General features: G+C 39.5%; 1 protein-coding gene across 3 annotated transcripts in view; it reads left to right on the top strand.

Moving 5' to 3' along the window:
- raver2 (ribonucleoprotein, PTB-binding 2) overlaps positions 1-24,056 on the top strand; it is a 90,401-nt gene that overhangs the window by 28,662 nt on the left and 37,683 nt on the right. For all 3 annotated transcript variants that reach the window (XM_080195618.1, XM_080195617.1, XM_080195616.1), the window contains exons 4-9: positions 2,249-2,437; positions 3,441-3,567; positions 6,850-6,932; positions 13,083-13,184; positions 19,279-19,387; positions 22,646-22,926. In XM_080195618.1, coding sequence (XP_080051744.1) covers positions 2,249-2,437; positions 3,441-3,567; positions 6,850-6,932; positions 13,083-13,184; positions 19,279-19,387; positions 22,646-22,926 — 891 coding nt within the window. The remainder of the gene's footprint in view (positions 1-2,248; positions 2,438-3,440; positions 3,568-6,849; positions 6,933-13,082; positions 13,185-19,278; positions 19,388-22,645; positions 22,927-24,056) is intronic.

The following is a 24,056-nucleotide window of genomic DNA, read 5'->3' as shown; positions in this document are numbered from 1 at the left end:
GGGTCACTGTCTGTGTGGAGTTTGCACATTTTCCCCATGTCTGTGTGGGTTTTCTCCAAGTGATCTGGTTTCCTCCCACAGTCAAAAGATGTGTGGGTTAGGTCAATTGGCCGTACTAAAATTGCAGTTTAGTGTCCTGGGATGCGTAGGTTAGAGGGATTAGTGAGTAAAATGTGTAGGGATATGGGGGTAGGGTCTGGGTGGGATTGCGGTCAGTGCAGACTCGATGGGCCGAATGGCCTCTTTCCGTACTGTAGGGTTTCTGTGAACACAGCAGTGAAGTTAATGAAAATCTCCTAGTCACCACACTCCGGTGTCTGTTCAGGTACACAGAATTTAGCATGGTCAATTCAGCTAACCAGTACTTTCAGACTGTGGGAGGAAGCTGGAGCACCTGGAGAGAAAACATGTAGGTATGTGGAGAACATGCTGACTCCACACAGACAGTGACCCAAGCTGGGAATGGAGCCCAGGTCTCTGGCGCTGTGAGGCAGCAATGCTAACCGCTGCCACCGTGCCACCCAACTCTTAGAACTCAAGTACAACAGGGACAGTTTGAAATGAAACCCAAACCTCTCTTCCTGAAAACACTTTTGTTTAACTTGAATTTGTGACTTTAGAAGGGCATCTTGACAAGTACGTGAATAAGATAGTAATGCCAGGATATGGTCCCCGGAAGGATAGGGGGTTTTAGTTCAGTCAGGCAGCATGCTTGATGCAGGTTTGGCGAGTCATTCCTGTGCTATAATTTTCTTTCTTTGAATCTAACTAGAGCTTTAACCCTTTCTTATACTGACACAATTCAAGTAATTTACCCCATATTTCTAATACCCAACAATCTAAACATAGGTTACATAAAATTACCTCCGCTACGTGACACAGTATAGAACTGCCTTGTCTGATTTTATTTAATATCTACACATATGCATTTTTCAACATAAATCAATAGAAAACAATTGAAACCACTTACTGGGTCATGTTTTTCCCCATTCTTTAGCCAGGAGGTGCTGACTATGCCAGAGACTGGGAATTTAATCAGTTATCTTTCTAGTCTGTGACTGTTCCATGTTGAATTTACCAACTGAACCATTGAGATGTATTTTCAATGTACTGTTTGTCTTGAACCCTCCATATTTCCCAAGTCCTACCTGCTTGTGCATTTAGTGCAGTTGTAATTACAAGAAGAGTTGCATTTTATAAAGACTTATTGTCTATTTTAGTTTTTAAAATGCAATCACAGTAAGTAGTTTTAAGTATTGTAAGAGTATAAAAATAGGGGAGTGTTGCCACAGCTGGACAGGGCCTTGATTCAACCACATCAGAAGTACTGTTTGCAGCTTTGGATATAAAGGATATAATTGCATTAGAAGCAGGATCAAAAGCTTCACTTGACTGCCTAACTCCTGGGGTGAAGAGGTTAATGGAAAAGGTTGAGCAAGTTGGGCCTGCAACCATTGGAATTTAAAAAAATGAGAGTTGTTGCTGAAACATATAGGGCCCTGAGGGGACTTGGCAGGATGGATGTTGACAGCATGTTTCGTCAGGGGAATCTAGAACTAGGGGACACGTTTTTAAAAATTAGGGGTCTCCGATTTGAGACTGAGATGAGAAATTTCTTCTCTGAGTCATTAGTTTGTGGAATTCTCAACCTCACAGGGCTATAGTGTATTTCAGGGCTGAGTTTTCAGATTTTTGATTGAAAGGATGTTGAGGATTGCATGGTTGAGACCAACCAGGCATGATCTTGTCGAATGATGGCACAAGTTCGATGGACTGAATAGCTTGCTTCTAACGCTTGTGTTCCTTTTGCTTCAATTTCCTGGCTTTTTCAAATTACCCTGTAGGTATTTGACTGCTCTTTTGTGACGTTTCCCAAACTTGGGACTTTTTCTTAATTGCTGTAGATTACTATGAGCACATAAGGTAATCCAAAGATGATGATTGCATATATTTTATTTGTTTTTCAGTTATTTTATTAAATTGCACCTCTATTGAATGATTTTAAAGTTTGAAGCTACTTGGCAATCTCTTCTGCCTGCCACACTCCACCCATCTTCAGCCCAGCCTTGCCACGGCAATTAACCTTCTGGTTAGGGTAATGACATTTTGGAAAAGCAGAGGGAGGAGGGGGAGAATGAATTGAGCTCATTCAGAAAGTAATACACCATCCCACTTAATATTCCCTTGAAGAGGGAACCAGTGCTGTTTAATTTTTTTTAATGCACTTATTTGTCTTTTTATCTGTCAGCTTGCCCAGGCCTCAGGTAGCCATCCTTCTTTTGCAGTGGCGGAGTATGAGACTTCAGATCAAACTGAAGTAGTACAGCGATCCACTGATGGAATCTTTATTGGGGGTAGCCAAGCCCGTGTTTCGTTTTGTGCACCAGGGCCAGCTGGCCGTTGTACACTGGCAGCACTTATTGCTGCTCAGAGGTTGGTAAGTTGTGTTTTCAAATCTTCTTTGGAATAATGAACTCTATTGTTAAAACTATAGAACTGAGAGAATTTTGATACTCAATGTCCACCAACTTTCTGTGAAAACAGAAGTCTCATTTTGTTTTAACTTGTAAGCTTGTAATTTTAATGGCTTCGGTTTTTTGGAATGAAATGTTGATATCAGCTTAGAATCACAACAATGCAGAAGGAGATCATTCGGCCCATCAAGTCTGCACTGACCATAATCTCACCCAGCCCCTATTCCTGTAACCCCACACATTTACCCTACTAATCCCCTGACATTAGGGTCAATTTAGAAAGGCCAATCCACCTAACCTGCACACCTTTGGACGACGGGAGGAATCCAGAGGAAACCCACGCCGACAGGGAGAATGTGCAAACTCGACTCAGTGACCCCAGGTCGGAATTGAACCCAGGACTCTGGCACTGAGGTAGCCGTGCTAACCACTGCCAGTGTGTCACCCAGCAGGATATTTTCAACTTTTATATTAAGGTAGTTAAAGCAATAGCATGTCAGTATTTAAATAATTAAATAATCTATCAATTATTTCTACTCTTTCCCCACCTCTGTCCCAACCCAAGGGGCTGACTGAGGTTCAGACAATCCTGTGTTATGCCACCCAAATACCTATTGTTTAAGTCTAAGCCTTGATGGCAAGTACAGTCAGGCCACTAAAGCACTGCAGCGCCATTGTCAAGCCCAGGGCACTCTTCTGTATTTGAGGCATTGTACCAATATTGTTGTACCAGTGCTACATACTGCAGTCACATTTCTGACTTTGATTTTAATGGGATCATCTGTCTTTTATCAAAATCCATTTGTTGATACTCCTATTAAAATCATCCTAATGAATTACAACTGAGTTTCTTTGGGGAATGCCTGCAAATTTGTTGCTGTAAGTATGCAATGAAAGATATTAATTTATTCTGTTTTGGTATGACGATGTAACTGCTCTGATTTTTAAAATTTCTCTTGTCCTTAGTTGCTAAACAGTAAGAAGGGCCTTCTTCCTGAACCCAACCCATTGCAGATCATGAACAGCCTGGGTAATCCTGCTGCATTACCATTGCTACTTAGGCCTTATTTTCAAGGGCATGCTGGCAAAAAAAGTGAGTTTTTAAGATTTTTCTGTCCCTGTGATTTGTTTCAACTCTTAATATGCTTTGAGAAGTGGAACCATTCTGATCTGTAGCCTCACCTGATTGTCTGTTCATTTCATTTTTAAGCAGCTTTTTTAAACCTTGTTTTATGTCTTGGATTCCTTTTTGGAGTAGGTCGTCTTAGGGTTTCTTTCTAGAGACAAGAACACACAAGCGAACATTTTATTTCTATCAGTGTGTTCCTCTACTTTTGAATTTTTCACAAGGAATTTGCTTAAACCATCCAATTTGATCTGTCCCAACTTAAGCAATTAGGAGTTCGAAGCAAAGAACAATGAAGTATGGGTTACTCCTTTGTGCTGACCCTTGTTGGAGTAATCCAAAACTAATTTCATTCACACTCCATAACATTGAATTTTACTGTGAATTATTTATGTATCTATAAAAGATACACCTGTTTCTGCCTTATTCACCCCAAGTATTCCACACTCCATGAAGCCACAGCACGCAGACATTTTTCATAAGATTCTTAGGGACCATTTAAATTGATGCTTCTTGTCATTGGCTGTCCAAATAGTGAAAATAGGCTTTCTCGGTTTAACAAGATGCTTCACAATTTAATAAGCCCCTGTTCATTTATCTCTTGCCCTTTGTTCCTTCCTTTTGTCTTAATAATTTCCCATTTCTACTGTTTTCCTGGAGAACTGATGTTATGAAAACAAACTTAAGAATTATACCTTATGTTTAACTGTTAGCTATCCATACAATTCTAGCATAAGCAATAACCCCACAGACATGCATCCTCCATCAATTTGCTCAAAAACAGACATGCTCATGTGAATGCTACATTTTCAGCCTCTGGAGAGATACAAAAAGACATGTCTTCTGACTCCCATACAACAGCCTCCAGAGAAAGATGCTTATTTCCTGGCGGATCCCAGTGTCAAAGTCCAGAGAGAAAGGCACTTTTCCCTACCAATTCTAAGTAGCAACTGACTGTTTAATCCCAGTCACATGACTTGTCCTCGCAATCAATGTAATTGAGCCATACTTTGAAAACACTAAAATAACAGAAGTGCATTAGTCCAGATTAAAATAAACACTTTAGCAATTAAGATCAATTATGTTTCTGCAGTACTGATGGACTGCTGGTTACAGATTAAGCAGCACCAATAAATAGAATTGCTTAACAATCCTGCCCAAGAAAACATGACACACATACATTTCTTAAAGGCACAGTATTGTCACAAATGTTCTTCTCCAATAAGGCATCCAGAATTGTGCATTGTTCTGTGACTGAGGTCTGATCAATATTGTGTCCAAACCTGATATTAGTATGTTACTCTTGTATTCTGTGAACCTATTCTTGTCTTAAATCTGTGCTCAAACCATCATCTCGGTGTCTAATAGTTCACATCAGTCTGTCTTGAGTGTATGTACCCACTCCTTGTATTTTCCCATCAGATATATTACCATATATTTCTGCACGTGTTTGTCTTCCTGCAGTCTTCTACAGTCATTCTGCTGTATGCCAGCTTTTGATTTCTTTATTAGCAAGTCCAAATTAACTATACGCAAGAATATCTAATCTTTGTCATATTACTTCCATCCTGTTTTTAAGCAATGTTTTTATGTATATCCATTTTGTCTTGCACCATTTGTTTGCTTTATAAGTGTCTTGATGCTTTTCATTTGAAAGCATTCTGAAAACTTGTATCTAATACGTGTATCACATTTAGTTAAATTTCAGTATTTCTGAAAATAGTCAAATGTGACTTGCCTGGAACAAGAAGGAGGATGCTTGTGCATAATTTATCTTCATTTGTCTTCTCTTGAACTCTATTCAAATAGCTGACCTGGATCGCTAAAAGTCACGATAAAAATCATAGGATCCCTACAGTGCAGAAGGAGGCCGTTTGACATGTTGAGTCTGCACCAACTTTTGGACAGAGCAACTCGCCCAGGCTCTATTCCCATAACCCAATATATTTGCCCTGCTAATCCCCTTGACCTATACATTATGTGACCCTGATGGCCAGTCAGCCTAACCTATATATCTTTTGGATTGTGGGAGGATGTTGGAGCACCTGGAGGAAACCCATGCAGACAAGGGGAGAATATGCAAACCCAGGACCCTGATGCTGAGGCAGCAGTTCTAGCCTCTGTGCCACTGTGCTGCCTGTGATCGTAGTAGTCATTTTGCCATTCCCACTATTTGAATTGATCAATGTGGGCTCTGGCACTTGAGAAACCTGTCATGTGGATAGGCCTGAATGTGGAGTTTGAAGTTCTTATGAATGTATTCAGTCCTTTAATTGGCAGACGGACAGAGGAAACGTTTGGTCCTTTTTCTAAGCCATATAGCAACTAGGAAGTTTCTGTGCAGGCAGAGCACAAGTCGACCCTTTTAAGTTGCTACATGTTTGTGACCATGCAAAAAGTTCTGTGAACTTAAATGCATAAGCCACAAAAATATTAGAGAAGATGTTTTTCAATCTTTTGAGATGTCAGGAAAATTAGTTTTCCTACTGAGATCAGATCATACACCCCAGTGATGTGACCCAAAGTCAGTATAATCACTGGGTAGGCCTGAGGAGTGATTTAGAGAAGGGAAGCTCTAAGAAACCATGCTGAAGTGGAGGGCTGCAGATTTCAGACTTTTGGTCTGAGCTCTCATGACTCCAGATTAGCTTTTGGATCTTTCTTAATCATTCCCACAGATTTTTTTCTACTTACACAGTGGGCAGATAGAGCTTTTGTCCAATGTTTTTTCTGAAAACTGACACCATGAGCAACATAACACTCCTCAAATTTAATCACTGGAGGGGCTCGCGTGAAAAATAAGTTGTTGAGCTGGGTACATAGGGTGATAATGTTTGTTGATATCAAGATGGTTCCAGAGTGTGGTGACTTTTTGCAAGCTATCCCCAGCATACTCTCTAATTCTATCTTCTACTTGTTCTATGCTTTTAAAACTCTACTAACTCTTGTAAACTCTCCTAACAATGTTCTACATTCTGCACTCTTTCCTTCTCCCCTACGTGCTCTACGAACGGTATCCTTTGTCTGTATACCATGCAAGAACCAATACTTTTCACAGTACACCAATACATGTGACAAATCAAATAATATCAATTATAAGTTCTCAAATGTATTTTATATCATTGGATATTTTCAAAGCTTGTAATTTGGAATGGATGCTTGCCTCTTTGTGGATGAGTAGACTAATAGTATTGTATTAACGTAAATAGTTCCTCCAGATTAACCTCGAATCTGGTTTGATCTCTTCAGGTGTTTTAGGAAATACTGGCAACCTGCCTGTTCTACCAAACCCTGCACTGACTGCAGCCCTACTTCAGATGAATCAAACACAGGTAATTTCAAAAATAAAAAAAACACTTCAGAAATATATTTCAATATATAAAGCATACTATTGGACAAGTGCAGGCAGTGCATATAAACTGATTCTGGTTGAGTTGTTGCATGTCAGATCCAGTGGAATTCTGTTTTCCCAAATCTTCTACGTGGGTGGATAATGGAAACTGCTGGTAGTGGAACCTCCAAATTTTTGGTCGGGTACATATGACCCAACAATCATTTTGATAATGCATGATGATCATATTGCTCTTCATTACTATCTGATCTAGGACATTTGAAGAACCCTGTCTAAAATGAATTGCTTTGAAATGTGATTGGTATGCTGTGCAATTTCTAACATTGACCTATAAAAGATCCTGTAAATAAAATACCTGATCTCAATAGTATGCAAATAACAAAACCCACAAAATGAATCATTCACCTTTGCAAACCTTCAAAAACTTTGACCTGTCTCTCCCTAGGCAACACCCTTTTGCCGGTTGCTTTGCTTAGTTTGCTGAAAAGATGTACTACTTGTTTTGAGTACTCGTAAGAGGCTACCTTTTTTCTTTGGAATGGACAACATAGGAGCTTTTCAAAGGAAAACTTGACTTTTTTCAAATAACTGATTTCTTGCCTGACTGGAGACCCGCTTCAATTCACTTGTGCACCACTCTATTGACACCATCGATAGGGGAGACATTTGTGTGCAAGAGCAGATCTGTTGACTGCAGTGTTGGTTGTGACATTTGACCAGCACGTGTACATCTGGAGATGCTTAAACCTAGGGAAAATTGCATACTGTTGTGGGGTTAGTTTTTAAAAACAGATTTTTGAAGTTTTTGCTATCCCTGCTCCATTGATTTTATACTTCAGCTTTGCCTGCTGTAACATTGGTGCACCTTTTTGGAGATTTTGTTTTAAAAATCCTATACTCTCAGCCTTAGCTGATGTCATTGTTGCCGAGCTGTCAATGAGGAGTCCTTTCACTGCTGCTTAAATGAGGGCCTCGGATACTTCCTGTGATTTAGTTTTATGACCCTGCATCGTCAGGTGGAAGCATGTTTGCAGGCCAAGTAACAGGAGCTCTTTCATTTTCAGTTCTGAGCTGCAGGTTAGTTTTAGAAGGGACAGCACGCTGAAAAGTGCTTCTCTCTCCCTGTTTTATTTGGAAATTCTACTGGTTATCTGAAAATAAGGTCCTGCCTTTTCTGAATGGGAGAATCTGCTGTTGATGGTTTGTCTAGAGTCTCCCTACTGTTCTATCGAGAGAACTGCAGAATTCATCCAAAGGACTCCATTCCAATATCTCGTGAGCATTAGTCTTTGCCGTGTCACACCTGTTTAAAGGTTAGTTATGGGATTGGTTTTGATGGGAACATCTTGGATGTATTTGAGGGTTATATGTTGCTTTGTTTTTGTTATAAAAAAAAAATTCTTGCTGAATCTCTTACTATACATGTTAACTATATTCTTAATTAAACTTTGATTAAAAGCTCCCTAGTGGTCATTTGATTCATACCTGAGGTGAAATGTATCATGTTTATCCTAGCCAAATTCAAGGTGCAAAATTTATAATCCAGGCGCGCTTTGGAGTTTCTGACCTGAACCATAACACTGTCCAAGAGGCCTTTATTTAGTTGTGTGGTCAGTGAATATCCATAAGACCATAAGAAATAGGAACAACTATTCAATCCTTTGAGCCTACTTCGCCATTTAATAGGTTACAACTGATCTAACACTCAATAAGCCCACTTTCCTGCCTTATCGTTGTAATTCTTAATTCCCCAACTGATTAAAAACCTATCAATCTCAGCTTTGAAAATGTTCAAAGACTTCACCTCCACAGCTTTCTGGGTAAAGAATTCTAAGCATTCACCAACCTTTGAAAGAAGAAATTCTTCCTCCGATCTGTGCTAAATGAGTGCACACCTTATACTGTTACAATGTGCTGTATCTTATACTCTCCTATGACTGGAAATATCCTCACAATAACTTACCCTTTCTAACCCCATAAGCAATGTATATGTTGCAGTCATATAACCTCATTCTTCACAACTCCCAAGGAGTACAAACCCAAACTATTTAATCTTTCTTTATGGCAGTTTTTCCATATCTGGAATTGTCTCCATAAACCCCCATACTGTCTCCACTGACATGCTCTATTAACTAGGGAGATCAAACTGTATACAATATTGTAAATGTGGCCTCACTAATACCTTAAGTTGCAGCAACACCTATTTATTTTTATACTCCAGCCCCTTGAAATAAGTCAGCATTCCATTTGCCTTCCCTTTCCCTACTACCTTCGGCACCTGTATGCTAGTTTTGTTTCATGAACAAGGACCTCCCAAGGGCCTTATGGCTACAACTTTCTGCAGTCTCTCACCACTGAAATAATAATCTGCCTTCCCATTCTTTCTTCAAAAATGAATAATCTCTCATTCTTCCGCACTGAATTCCATTTGCCAAGTTTCCGCCCACTCACTATCTATTTGAACTATTTGTATCCACCTTGCAACTTGCCTTCCCTCCCACCTTTTTATCAACTGCAGATGTGGCGCCAGTACATTTGTTTCTTCCTCCAGATAATCAATTCATATTGCGAAGGCTGAGGCTCCAGTACTGATCCCTGTGGCACTCCACTGGTTACTGCTGCCGCCACCATCACCCCCTGCCAAACTTGAAAAACACTCCTTTATAGTTGCTTTCTGCTGGTTTGCCAATCCTCTTACCCATGCCAGAGTAGGACGTCCAAAACCATGAGTTCCTAATTTACATAGTAGCCTGTTATGTGGCATCTTATCAAGTGTCTTCTGAAAATTTGCATCAACTGGTTCTCCTCTTCTACTCTGGCTGATAACCTCCTCACTGAACTCTAGTAAACTTGGCAGTCATGATTTCCCCTTCATGAAACCATGCTGACTGTCCTTGATCAGATTATGGCATTCCAAATGTACTGCTATTCTCACTTATGTTTTTATTTTTTCCAATAACTGAAGTTAGACAGACTGGCCTGTAGTTTCCTGCATTTTGCCTCCTGCCCTTTTTGAAGATGGGTACCATGTTGGTAGTTTTCCAATCCTTTGACAGTTTCAGAATCTTAAGGATTTTTGGAAAATGACTACCAATGCGTCCACAATCTCTGTAGCTATTTCTTTAAGATCCTGGGGTGCAAACCATCAGGTCAAGAGGACTTGTCAACCTTTTAGCGCATTAGTTTGTCTAAAATCAATCTATTGAATTGCTCCTCTAATTCTTTTTATATCTGGGATGCTTCAGTTCTATAATACTGTGATTCTGTACAGTATAAACTGATGCAAAATATTTCTTTGACTCCTGCCATTTCCTTGTTCCCAATTCTTCCCCAGTTCCATTTTCCATGGGGTCACTGCTTTCTTTTACTTCATTAGAATGTATTTCAATAAAGCTCTTATTGTATTATTTTTTTTTCTCGTTAGTGCCCTCAGTTTATTTCCTTTCTGAAATTTTTAGTCCATTTTTGTTGCATTTTGGATCTTTCCCACTCATCTGGCCTACCACTAACATTTCCAGTTAATGTTTTCCATTTTCAATTTATTACCCTCCTTTAATATCCTTGGTTGACTATGGTAAGGCCTTTCTTCCTTATGTATTTTGCTGGAAGTCATGATTTATCTCCCTAAATGTCTGCTACTGCACATCTTTTGTCTTGCTACTATATGACTAGTCTACCTCCTTTAAGTTTATCACTGATATTTCAGTCCCAGTGTTCTCTCTGTGATAAGTTCTATTGTGCTGTGATCACTACTTCCTTAACCTTTGAAATCATTCATTAAACATATCTCATTACAGATTATCAGATCCAAGATAGCCTGATCCCCAGTTGGCTCTATATTATGTTGTTCCAAGAAACCATCCTGAATGCAGTCTCTGAATTCATTTTCTTGGCTGCCATTTCCAATTTGATTAGCCCAATCTATATGAAAATTTAAGTTGCCCATGATTAATACAGTGCTGCTTTTACATATGTATTATTTCTGACTTAAATGCTTTTCCACAATGTGGCTACTTTTTTGGAGGTCTTATAATACACCTATTACCCTCATCCTTTTTGATATTTGTTACTTCCAACCAACTCAATTCCACATTCTCCACATCTAGATCATCCCTCAGAACTGTATTTATTTCCTTTCATTAACATAACTACCCCATCACATTTTATTTCTGGCGAAAAGTCACAATGCTGAATATTAATTTCCAACTTTGATCTCTTTGCAACCATGTCTCAGTAATGGCTATCAGATCACACCCATTTAACTCTGTGCTGTCAGTTCATATCTTAATGCACGTAGCTTAAAAAATAGGCAACCTTTTTGTTTTTGTTTTTCATTTTTCCTTAGACTAAGCCCATTTCTAGGCCCGGTACAACTACTGATTTTTATGCCTTTTTATTCCCATGTATTCATCATACGCTCTCACTTTTTTTCTCTCTCGCTTCTAACCCAGTTTTCAACTCCGTCCTCAAGTATCCATCCCCCTGCCATATTATTTAAAGCCACCCAACAGCACTAACGAACAGCCCTGCAAAGATGCTTGTCCCAACCCTAACAGGAAGCAGCGATGAATGAATGTTTTTCAGACAACCCATCCAGTTTGTACAAATCCCACCTTCTGAAGAATCTGTCTCAGGAATTTGAAACCCATCCTCCTACACCATACCTCTAGCCACAGATTCATCCTACTTATCCTCCTCATTCAGCACTTGCTGGCACGTGGTACTAGGTGTAATCCTGAGATGATTATCTTGGAGGCCCTGCTTCTGAATTTATCACCTAGCTCCTTGTATTCAGCTTTCAGAACCTCATTCCATTTTTTACCTATGTCATTGGTGTCAACGTATACCACAACTACTGGCTCTTTGTCCTCCCCCTCCAAAATGTCCTACAGTGCTCTGCAACGTCCTGGATCCTAGTACCAGGGAGACAATATACTATCCTGGAATCATTTTAGTAGCTATAGGAACACCTATCTGTTCCCCTTTAAAATTGAATCCCCATACAGTATAGCTCTACCCCTGTTTTTCCCCCTCTGTAATGTGATGGACTTTGCTTTCACTGCATTTGCCTGGGAAGTCATTATCTCCAACAGTATCCAGAGCAGCATATTTCTTTGAGAGGCTTATCATTCCAGGGGACCCCTGCACTACCTGCCTATCTCCACTCTCCCTGGCAGTCATACATTCCTTTTGTACCTGTGCAGACTTAGCTTAGGGTGTGACCACCTCTCTCAATGTGCAATCCACAAAAATCAGTATGCCATAATGATTTGGGACTAGGATAGAATAATGCCTTGTTTTGATCTAATTTTTTCACACTAACCATGCTAATAGAATGTTGTTAATTGTGAGGGGAATTGATTACAGAAGTAGGGTGGTTATGCTTCAGTTGTACATGGCATTGCTGAGATCACATCTGGAGTGGTGCATACAGTATTGGTCTCAAGATGTAAATGTGTTCAGTGCAGTTAAGAGAAGGTTTACTAGACTAATAGCTCGATTGGATGGATTGTTTTATGATAGGCTGGACAGGTTGTACACATTGGAATTTAGAGTAAAAGGTGACTTGACTGAAACCTTTAAGATTCTTGACAGGATGGATTTGGAGAAGATGTTTCCTTTTGTCGGAGAATCTAGAGCTAGGGGTTTAATAAGGGGTCCGCTCATTTAAAATTTTCCCCCGGATACAGAGTCTTCAGAACCCTCTTCTTCAAAAGGCAGTGGAAGCAGAGTCTTTGCTTTTTTTTTAAGGCTATGCTTGATAGATTTTTGAGTGGTAAGTGGGTGAAAGATTATAAGGGGTAGGCTTTAACTTTCATAGGATCACAGACGATCTAGTTGTATGGCAGAGCAGGGCCCAAGGGCCAAGTGGTCTACTTGTACACCTAATTCATATGTTTGTATGTACTAGTATTCAGGAGGATAGTTGGTGAACAATTGGGATTGACCTTTTGCTTCAGCTGGTGACACTGAAGAGCGCATGTCTCCTAACTAACATCAGCATTTTTTTAATGAATTCTCACAACCTGTTGACACTTAAAATTTCATAATTTGGATAAACTTGTTTTCTGTATAATTGATCTGTACCTTGTGACCAGCTTCATTTTAACTGATTAATTTATTTTGTTAGAACGCTGTGTTGGGAAATGGATTGTTTCAGAACCTCGTACGAATGCAGGTAGCACAACAACAACAGCTGCTCCTGAACAAGGAGAATCCAGCTATCAACAACGTGAGTTATAGTTTAGAATCCAGCTGGTGTAATCTCAAAACTGGCTTTATATTGTAATGTTTGTTCACATTGCCTTTTTGTTCTTAACATTCGCCTATTCACCTGTTGTCTCCTGAAAGTGTCAACTTGTGCATTTTGTATGGTTATGAGGGTCCTGTGGTTACATCAATGGCATTTGTGTACATTTTAACAGTGTGTGTTAGCAGGGTTTTGAGAGAGGAAGAAGGGAAACAATTGAATCAGCCCCTATTAAGTACCCACACGTTCGGAAGTTGCTGGCAGGTATTTGCCTTATACACATGTTTGTAAGCCTTTTTGACCATTCAGAATGTTCTGTTTTTAATCTCCTAGATGGGGAATTCTGTGTTCCTTCAGATGTAACTGTCCTGTGATTCCTGTAACTCCTCTGAGTAAACTAGTTCCCTATTAGTATTGCTGTCCATTTTTCAGTATTTAATTAGTATTTTTAAAGTTCATTTCATGTGACTTGCAAATGTCAGTCAAAAGCATATTTGTTTCTTTTGGGATCTGATCAAACCTTAACATTTCTGCTCTTTTAGACCATGATAATGAGTCCTAATTCTCCATACGTTCAAGTGTCTATCCAGGTAAACCTTTGGTAATACATTAGGAAATGAACAGAGTCCTGTCTAGTGACTACCTTGAGCAATGGACATGTTCTGCATAAAGATCCTATTCTTTGCAAGTGATAAAGCATCACTTCTTGTCTCTTTCTAAAGTTCAAATGTCAAACAAATTTATGGGCATCTAAAATGTTAGCCATATCTCTTTAACAATGAGCAACAGACCTTCTTAGACAACATTTTTAAAAATCATAATTCAGAAGAAGTTGATCTTCTGTAAATAACTTTTAAATGCATAATATTTCTTTAAAGTGAAGACTGCTGGGCTTTTTGAGGTTTCAAATTGTCTCATCAAATGGAATAAAAAAATTAAAAACATTGGAATATATCCCAGAAAAGAGGTTTGAAAGTTTTCTGGATTCTGGTTATCTAACCTTTTCAATATAGAAATTCAGCCAGTCCAGGTTAGTTAGCAATCTTATAGTAAATGATTCTCTAGGAAGACTGACCACATTATAGGACTTCATATTAACTCGACGTAATGTGGTTATGTCCAAAACTAGGATTTTAAATGTGAACAAAGAAAATTGCAGAAGGCTGAAGATCAAGTTGACAAGAGAATGGAAAATTAGATTAAAAGATATGGTACATAATCAAGGATTTTCAATGAATATGTATTGAGGAATAAGACCTCCATAGCAAAGGTCACCAAACCACCACTAATTGAGAAAGTAAAGAACAGTATTAGATCTGACAGACTAATTTTGCCAATGAATCATAATTTTTGAGAATTTTAAGAATTTTCAAAAGCAGGAAGAAGTGGCTAAGAAATTGATAGTGAGGAAGTGGAATGAGAGTACACTAACAATACAACAGGTTGAGGGTTCTACAAGTACATTGCAAAAATAAACATTGCTTTCTTGGAGACTAAGTCGAGCTATTCTAATGGGGAGTAAGGCAGGACAGATGTTAAGTATAATATGCCTGTCTTTACATTAGAAAGCAAAAAAAAGTACACAAAATAAATAGTGGGGAGTCATAGAATCCCTACAGTGTAGAAGGATGCTATTCAGCCCATCGTACCTATACCAACGACAATCCTTCCCAGGCACGACTCCCGTAAACCCACCTATTTATTCTGTTAATCCCTCTCTTACTAAGGGGCAGTTTAGCATGGCCATCCAACTTAACCTGCACATTTTTGGAGTGTGGGAGGAAACTGGAGCACCTGGAGGAAATCCACACAGACAAGTGGAGAATATACAAAATCCACACAGTTGCCCAAGGCCAGAATTGAACCCAAGTCCAGTGCTGACCACTGTGCCACCAAGGGTCTCCTGAAAATGAACTTTTAAGTAGTTAAAAAGTACCGGAGAATTGTACAAAGCAAAAATCAACAAATCCCTGAGACCTGATGATCCACATCATTCTGTTTTAAAAGTTGTAAGATCTGATATAGTTTTTGATCTTCCAAGGTAGCCTAGATTTTAAAAATGGTCCCTGTGAATTGGAAGGTGGAAAATACAACCCTGCTGTTCAAGAAAGATTGGTTGGGGAGGTGGAGGAGAGAGAATGAAAACGGTTCACTTGATAGTGGTAGGGAAAATTTTTAAAATGTATTGCTTGGGAAGTGGTAACACACACTTGAATCATATAGGCAATCAACATTTTTATGAAAGGGAAATTGTATTTTAAAAAATCTTTAATTTTTGAGGGTGTTATTTTCAGGTCAAATAATGGCGTGTGAAAGGATGTATCACACTTGGATTTTCAAAAGACATTTAATTAGGTACTAAGCAATTGGTAGTTATATAATATTAGGGGTTGTGAAATAATGGGTAGTAGCATGAATTGGGGACTAGTTAATGAATGGAAAACGTAGTGTAGCCAGTTAAGTGGATTGCATTTTCCTAGATGGTGTCGAGCTTCTGAAATGTTGTTGAAGCCATACTCATCCAGTCAAGTGGAGAGTATTCCACCATACTCTGGGTTTGTACCATACAGACGTTGGACTGGCTTTAACAAGCAGCTGAGTTACATGCTACAGATTCCCAACCTCTAACTTGCTATTGTAGCTACGGTATTTATGATTAGTCCAGTTAAGTTTCTGATGGTGGGAGATTCCATGATGATAATGTCAAGGGGAAATGGTTGGGTTCTCTTTGTTGAAGATGGTCATTGCCATAAAAAAAGTAACCAAAGCCAAGTTAGCTTAACTTCTCAGTGGGAAAATGTTGAGTCCATCATGAAGGATGTGATAGAGTATTGAGAAATAATATAATTAAGCAGATTATGAAGGGGAAATCATGCCTGAAAAACTTACTAGAATTCTTTTGAGTTGGTAACGTGCAGGATAGACAAAGGGTAATCAGTAGATCTAATGTACTTAGATTTCCAAAAGATGTTTAATAAGGTACTTCATAAAAGCTACTAAAAAAGTATGCCCATTATGTTGAGGGTAGTATGTTAGCATAAATAAACAATTGGCTAATAGACTAAGGTTTGAGATGAGGGGCATTTTCAAGATGGCAACCTATAATTAATGGAGTTCTAGAGGGATCAATGCAGGGGCCATAATTGGTTGCAATATAAATGACTTAGACAAGAGAAGTGTGATATTGCTACGTTTGCAGATGACACAAATAGGTGAGAAGGCAAGAGGTGAGGATGAGAGTCTAAAGAGAGATACAGATTCACAAAAAAAGGCAGATTGAACATAATGTAGTTATGTACTTTGAAAGCACAATGAGCTGAATGTTTGTTTAACTGCAAAGAAACTGCCGAAAACTGCACAAATCACAAGCTAGCATGCAAGTTCAGGTATTACGGAAAGCAAATAGAATGCTGGCCTTTATTTCATAGGTCGTAGAGTCTAAGAACATAAATAGGAGCAGGAGTAGGCCATCTTGCCCTTCGAGCCTGCCCCACCATTCAATAAGATCATGGCTCATCTGATGGTTCAGTTCCGCTTACCTGCTTGCTCCCCATAGCCCTTAGTTCCCTTATTGATCAGAAATCTATCTACCTGTGACTTTAACACATTTAATGAGGTAGTCTCCACTGCTTCAATGAATTCCAAAGATTCACTACCCTCAGAGAAGAAGTTCTCCTCAACTGTTCTAAATTGACTTCCCCTTGAGGCTGTGCCCTCTAGTTCTTGTTTCCTTTCTAAGTGAAAATAATCTCTCTGCCTCTACCCTGTCTAGGCCCTTCATTATCTTTGTATGTCTCTATAAGATTCCCCCCCCCCGCCCCACCCTCAGCCTTCTAAACTCCAAGTACAGGCCCAATCTACTCAGTCTCTTTTCATAAACTAACCCCCTCATTTCTGTATCAATCTGGTGAACTCTGCACTCCCTCCAAGGCCAATACATCCTCTTGCAAATAAGGGGACCAAAATTGTGCACAGTACTCTAGTTGCAGCCTCACCAGTACCTTGTACAATTACAGCAAGACCTCCCTGCTTTTATACTCCATCCCCCTAGTGATAAAGGCCAACATTCCATTTGCCACCTTGATCACCTGCACTTGCAAACTGAGTTTTTGTGGAAGTATAAAATATAAAAGTGTAAAAGAAGTATAAGTATAAAAAATAAAAGTCTTGCTAAAACTTTATAAGGCATTAAGTTTAATTAAGTAGGCTTTCATTAACACTGCAGTAAAGTTACTGTGAAAACCTCCTAGTTGCCACACTCCAGCACTTGTTTGGGTACACTAAGGGAGAATTTAACATGGTCGATGCACCTAACCTGCACGTCTCTTGCACTGTGGGAGAAAACCAGAACACCGGGAGGAAACCAACACCGACATGGAGACTGTGCAGACTCCACGCAGACAGTGACTCAAGCTGAGAATCAAACCCAGGCAGCTGGTGCTGTGAAGCAGCAATGCCATTGTGCTGCCCATTAGTTAGACTACACCTGAAATACCATGAACAGCTTTAGTTCCCTTACCTAAGTAAAGATATGTTGAAATTGGCAACAGTCCAGAAAAAGTTCACTAGGTTCATCCTGGATATGGAGGGATTTTCTTCTGATGAGAGGTTGAGCCTGTATTCATTTCATATTAGAAGAATGAGAGGTGAGCATATTATGACAGAATTGTTGCTTCTCCCTTGTGGGAGAGGCTAGGACCTGAGGGCATAATCTGAGTAAGAGGTCACCCATGAAGAAGAATTTCTTCGAGGGTAGTAAATTTGTGGAATTCTAGCTGTAGAGGCTGGGTTATTAAATATGCTGAACGCTGAGATACATTTTTGATCAGGTAAGGGAATCAAGGTAACAAAGTTATGGAGATAAGGCAGTAAAGTGGATCATGATCTCATTTGAATGGTGGAGCTGAGTCAATAGGCCACAAAGCCTATTTATCTGTCTTCTGGTCTAACCATAATCCTTTCTGCTAGATATGACTTCAAACAGTGGAGACTTCTCCCTGATTCTGCTTGACCTTAATTTTGCTACGGCTCCTTTTGGTGCCATAGTTGGCAGATGTAAAAGGCAGCCGTTGTATCTCACCTTTTGAATTCTGCTCTTTTGGCCATATTTGGAACAATGCTATGATGAAGTTAGGAGCCAAGATGCCATGGCAGAACTGACTGAACATTGAGCAAGTTATTGCTTATAAGTGTAGCTTGATAATACTGTCAATCGTACCGTCATCACTTTGAGAATAGACTAAAGGGGTGGTAATTTGTATTGGATTTGCCCTGCTTTTTGTAGGCAGGGCATATCTGTTCGACTCACATGGCTAGATGCCAGTGTTGTAACTGGACTGTAGCAGCTTTGTTTTGGTTGCGGTTTATTCTGGGGTATGTCTTCAGTATTACAGCTGGGTTGTTGTCTGGACCAGTGGCCTTTGCTGTAGTGTAAGAAGAATCAAGGTTAAAACTGTAGGACTTATTGGACAAAGTAAACAAAAACATTCTTCTCTTTAAGTTGAAGTTCAGTAAAAGCTAGATTCCTACATTGGTAAATTAAATAACTTCTCATTTTTGAAAATATAAAAGATAAATGTAATTTTCTACTCATACCTCCTGCTTGCTGTGGGTCTCCTCCAAACCATCCATTCTGTTGTCAGTTGCCTCTCCTGGGCTTGCGTTGCTATTCAACTTCCAAATCCAATCCAAAGCTGGAGCTACGATGTTTTGAAAATGCAAAATTGCTGGACTGAGGTTGTTGCACTCCCATTTTTTTAGATGCTCCTGCATGCTGCTTCCTTCACCTGAACCTTTTGTGTGTTCTTGTGAAGGCAGGGTCCTGTTCCCATTATTATTTCAAAAGGAGGTGGTAGACAAGGAAATAACTACACTTGGGTACAGTGGTGTACTATGAAACAGCTTGACAATATATACCAAGCAGACCTGAGGATGGGGAATGGCCATGAATGACATAGTGGGAGGCAGTTGGGACACAGTTGATTGTTTTCCAAGAGGAGAACAAGAAAAAAATTGGAGCAAAGAGAAATGAATTAAAGGGGGAAAAAAAGTTTTTACTTTAATATTTTATTTCCAGAAGCCTGGTTTACTTGGCGATCCATCTGTTTTACTTCAAGCGGCTTTGGGCCTTGGACCAACTGCAAGATTGAACCCTGGGAAAGGAATTTTGGCAGATTCACCAAAAGGTAAATTCAAATTTGCAAGCAGCTGGTTTACAATCTTGAACCATACAGAAAGTTTTATATAGGTAATGAATGAAATAAGTAGTGCTTTGCTGGCCTGATCCAAGTCTTTGCATTGTTGAGTTGCAGTGCCCATGACTGCTGTTAAGGCAACCGATAGAGATTCTACTACTACCAGATCTATCTGAATGCCAGCAAATGAAAAATACTCTAACATAACAGCCCTTTGTATGGATAATGACTATACACATGAGCTTTAACCCAATCTCAACTGTCAAGCGCCTGTTTTGTGCTGATGAAATTTCCATTTTGGCTTCTGACTAAGATTGCATATTTAATAGAGAAGCAGCCAAAAGGTGCTTGTTGCCTGCTGGTGAAATGTGCTTGCTGTGTTTGGTTTAGAGTAAGTACAATGCAAAACTAAAACTAATTTTTGTACTTTAAATTCTGCCAATTGTTGTGGAATGAAATGCTGATTGATTTCTAAGATACTAGGTGTTAGAAATATAGATTTGACTCCAATGCAGGATGGCCTGTTGGCAAAATTGGTTATATTAATTTGGTTAGTTACTACATGTGACTATCTTGGAATTCAGAAGAATGAAGGGAGATCTTTTAGAAATATAAGATTATGAAGGGAATAGATAAGATAGAAGCAGGGAAGTTGTTTCCACTGGCGGATGAAACGAGACCTAGGGGCATAGCCTCAAAATAAGGGGAAGCGGTTTTATTACTGAGTTGAGGAGGAACAACTTAACACAAAGGGCTGTAAATCTGTGGACTTCCCTGCCCAGTGAAGCAGTTGAGGCTACCTCATTGTTTTTAAGGCAGGGATAGATAAATTTTTGAACAGTAAAGGAATCAAGGTTATGGAGAGCAGGTGGATCTGAGTCCACAAAAAGATCAGCCATGATCTTGAATGGCGGAGCAGGCTCGAGGGGCCAGATGGCCTACTCCTGCTCCTAGTTCTTATGTTCTTGCCAAATTAAATATAGATTTTAATTCCAACGTTCACTTCTGAGGAGTAAATCCTTTCAATTGTGGTATGTGTGGTATTGCATATTTAGCCAGATGAGGTGAATGCTGTAACTGACTGCAAGGATCCAATATAAAAAATTGTCATCTTCTAGTTCCTATCGAATGCAGTCTAATGCAGTCTCAAGCAGAGCAGGATGTTAGGGATTCGGAAATGTTACATGAGTTTCTGACTCAATCACCCTTTCGAGCAAAGTGTCCCAGACTCCCACCAGCCTCTGAGGGAAAAGCCTTCTCTTAAATCTGTGACCTTGGTTATTGGGTCCTGTACTAATGTGGAAAAAGTACCTTCCTAACTCTGCCCCTCATAAAGCTCTATCACATCTCCTTTCAACCTTTGTTGCTCCAAGGAAAACAGCCTTGGCCTATTCAGCCTTCCCTCATAGCTGAAACCCTCAAGCCCAAGCAGCATTCTGGTAAATCTCCTGTGCATCCTCTTTAGTGAAATCCTTCCTACAGTGTGGCACCCAGAACTTCGTGCAGTAATTCAGTTATGACCCAGCCAGTGTTTAATATAGTTCCATCACGAGCGCCATGCTCTTGTATTCTATACCGCAGCTAATAAAAGTATCCCAGTTGCTGTTTTATCTAGTCACCTCTTCTCGACCTGTCCTGCCACCTTCAGGGATCTGTAGATTTGCTGTCCAACGTCCCTCTGATCTTTAGTACTTTCCTGGGTCCTACCATTCATGGTGTAATTCTTTGCTTTGTTAGTCCTCCCCAAGTGCATTACCTCACCCTTTCCTGGGTTGAAATTCACTTGACTGCTCTGCCCACCTGACCAGTCGATAACCTCTGGAAGTCCATGGCTATCTCCTCACTATTTATTTACCATCCTACCAACGTTCGTACCATCCACAAACATCTTGATCATACCGCCTACTTTAAGTCCAAATCATTAATGAGCTCTGCAAAACCCCATTGGAAACAGACTTCTAATCAGTCACCCTCTGCTTCCTGCCTCTCAGCCAAATTTGGATCCAGTGTGCCACTTTGCCTTGATCCTATGGGCCCTTTTTGACCAGTGGAATTTATCAAAAGCATTGCTGAAGTCTACATGGACCACAGTCAAATGCATTGTCCTCATCAACACTCAAAAAAAGTTATATTTATCAAACATGACTTACCCATGACACATCCATGCTGACAATCTCTGATTAATCGGCATCTATCAAGTGCAGATATATTCTCTCCTTCAGGACACTTTCAAGTAACTTCCCCAGGAAGTTTCTTAGTCTATCCATACCTTCCTTATTTAATAATGGGACAATATTAACCGTCCTTCAGACATCTGCGGCTGGAGAGGATTTAAAACTGTGCCAGTAACTGATATCTTCCTCCTTATCTCCTCCCACAGCTGAGATGCATCTCATCCCAGCCTGCAGATTTAAGCCTGCTAATTCTGCTGCTAACACCTCTGTTAATTTCCTTGTTTGGGGTAAAGAAAATTTTTGAAGAGGTTTTTCTTTGCATCAACCAATACCTTTAATTTGGCAGCATAGATTTGAGTGTTGCTGAAGAGAGACCTTTTTTTGGAAGTTTATCATCTTGCATTTATCAGGACATATACAATAATATAGTCTAGGAGAAATCAATGAATTTATACTGAGTGCCAATTGCTTGACAAATGAAGTCTGGTACAGGTGTTGCTGTGGAGAATGTACCAATTGATGATGACTGACAGTTAACTGCCATTTTGAAAGTTGAACCGGGCAACTTTACTCCAGTCAAGGCATTGCTCTGAGGAATAAACCAACAATTGGCTGTCACTTTTTTTGGCTAAAACAGGCCTGTTTTAGCCAATCTGGCTCAGTGCAGTACATTTACTAATACTGGAAGCTACACGTATCAATACACCAGAACTATGTTTTACAAACTGATTCCAGCTATTTTGATTAAATTGCAAACCATGCTTGGTAGTTAACTCAACTATCCATTGGTAACTGGACTACCAAGGAGAATACACCAATCAGAGTCCATTTGCCAACTAATCAACTCACTTTTCTGATGCATTATTAATTTAAGTTCCCTTGCATTACATTCACGAGACTGCCCTGCCTGAGGCAAGGTATTTTGTTTTCCCACCCCACCTGCTGTTGACCAGAAATCCCTTCCCCAGAAAATAGAAAAGTTTGTGTATTTAACATGCATACAGTTGCTATTGAAATGCATCTAAAAATATTGAAATCATTCTGCCACTAACTTCATATCTGTTGTTTCATGCAGGTATTCCAGTTCCCTCGTTGCCTGTTGAATTTGCAAAAGCAGCTGCTCAACCACCAGTGGGAACATTGCCTTTTCACCCCAATCAGAAATTCTTGGGACAAGATACAACCGAAAAAGCCTTGTTGGAGAAATCAAATGTAGTCATTGGGCCACCTCCAGTTTCTGCTTCTGTCACACAGGCACATCTTCAAGGAATTCCTAATTCTGTTCTGGGAAGTTTGATCACCAGTCAACAAAAACAACAAATCCAACCAAATGTATCTATAAGTGGTGCTGCTTGGGTAAGCTAACCTCCCACCTAACACAGCTTGACTGCTAATGTGTATACAGTTTGCTTTGGAAAAGTGTGAAAGGAGTTTCTTAAGGTTGTATTTCTTAAGAATATGCGATTTTATAATGAAGTGCAAAAGAATGACTTACCTAACTTAAAGAGCGCTAAAATACTCCTGCATGTCCTAAGTAAACCCAGCAATAATTATTTGAAGAAAATAAGGTAATTGCTTATAATTGACACAGCCAAGCTTCTTGCAAGAATTTGTTCAACCCAAAACATAATTCAGGAAATTCAAAAACTAAGTGGTGTAATCTATATAAGGGGAAAAGTTGAGTATATGTAAAAGTAAAATTTGAAATTTCACTATTTTTGTTTTAAGTCTCCAAGTATACAGAACAAATGTCTTGCCAGGACATCTGAAAGCAAAACTGAGCAGTAGAATGTAATGATTCTATTCTGTTGCTGTAGCAACTCTGATTAATATTCTGGTTATCTTCATCACAAATGAAAATCATGGCCACCACTTGAATAAATGCAACAATTGGAGAGTTGCTGCCCGTTCCAGATTAAATAGGATTCTTGAGATGCACAAATTGAACTGCCCTTGAAGGTGTTTCGTTCCTACCACCGTAATTGTGAAATAGCCCACTTAATGTTACAACTCCCAGAGAGACCAATAACTTTTCAAAACGATATTTGAATTTCCAGTCTCTACATTGGAATGATCAGATGATATTTTACATTCAGTAAGGTAACTTTTTCTCTAAACCACAGAAAATATTCCCCATTTAAAATCCCCCTCCATGGTTATGCCTCATTCTGCCACTTAAGTGGACACTACATTCCCCTGGAACCAGTTCAAAGCTGTTCTCAACTCCTAATAGCTTGCTTCCAGATGAGTAACTTCTAATCTCTGAACTGACTTTCACCGTGAGGGTAATCCTGGAGATGGCTTCCTTGAGGTAAAGCCAGGTGGATTTTTCCAGCCTTATTTAAATTGTCATGGACTACTTCTCCTCAATTCGAGCATAAGCTGCCTCTTTAACTTTACTGACATCTCTGTCAGGTTCATTTGATACTTAGAAAACCCTGCAGACTGATACTACAATGATTTGCTATGGACTTCCCCACCTCTTA

The sequence above is a fragment of the Carcharhinus amblyrhynchos genome, chromosome 9, assembly GCF_965287045.1.
Source record: "Carcharhinus amblyrhynchos chromosome 9, sCarAmb.v2.hapA, whole genome shotgun sequence".
NCBI lineage: Eukaryota > Metazoa > Chordata > Chondrichthyes > Carcharhiniformes > Carcharhinidae > Carcharhinus > Carcharhinus amblyrhynchos.
This window is presented reverse-complemented; position numbering and strand designations above follow the sequence as displayed.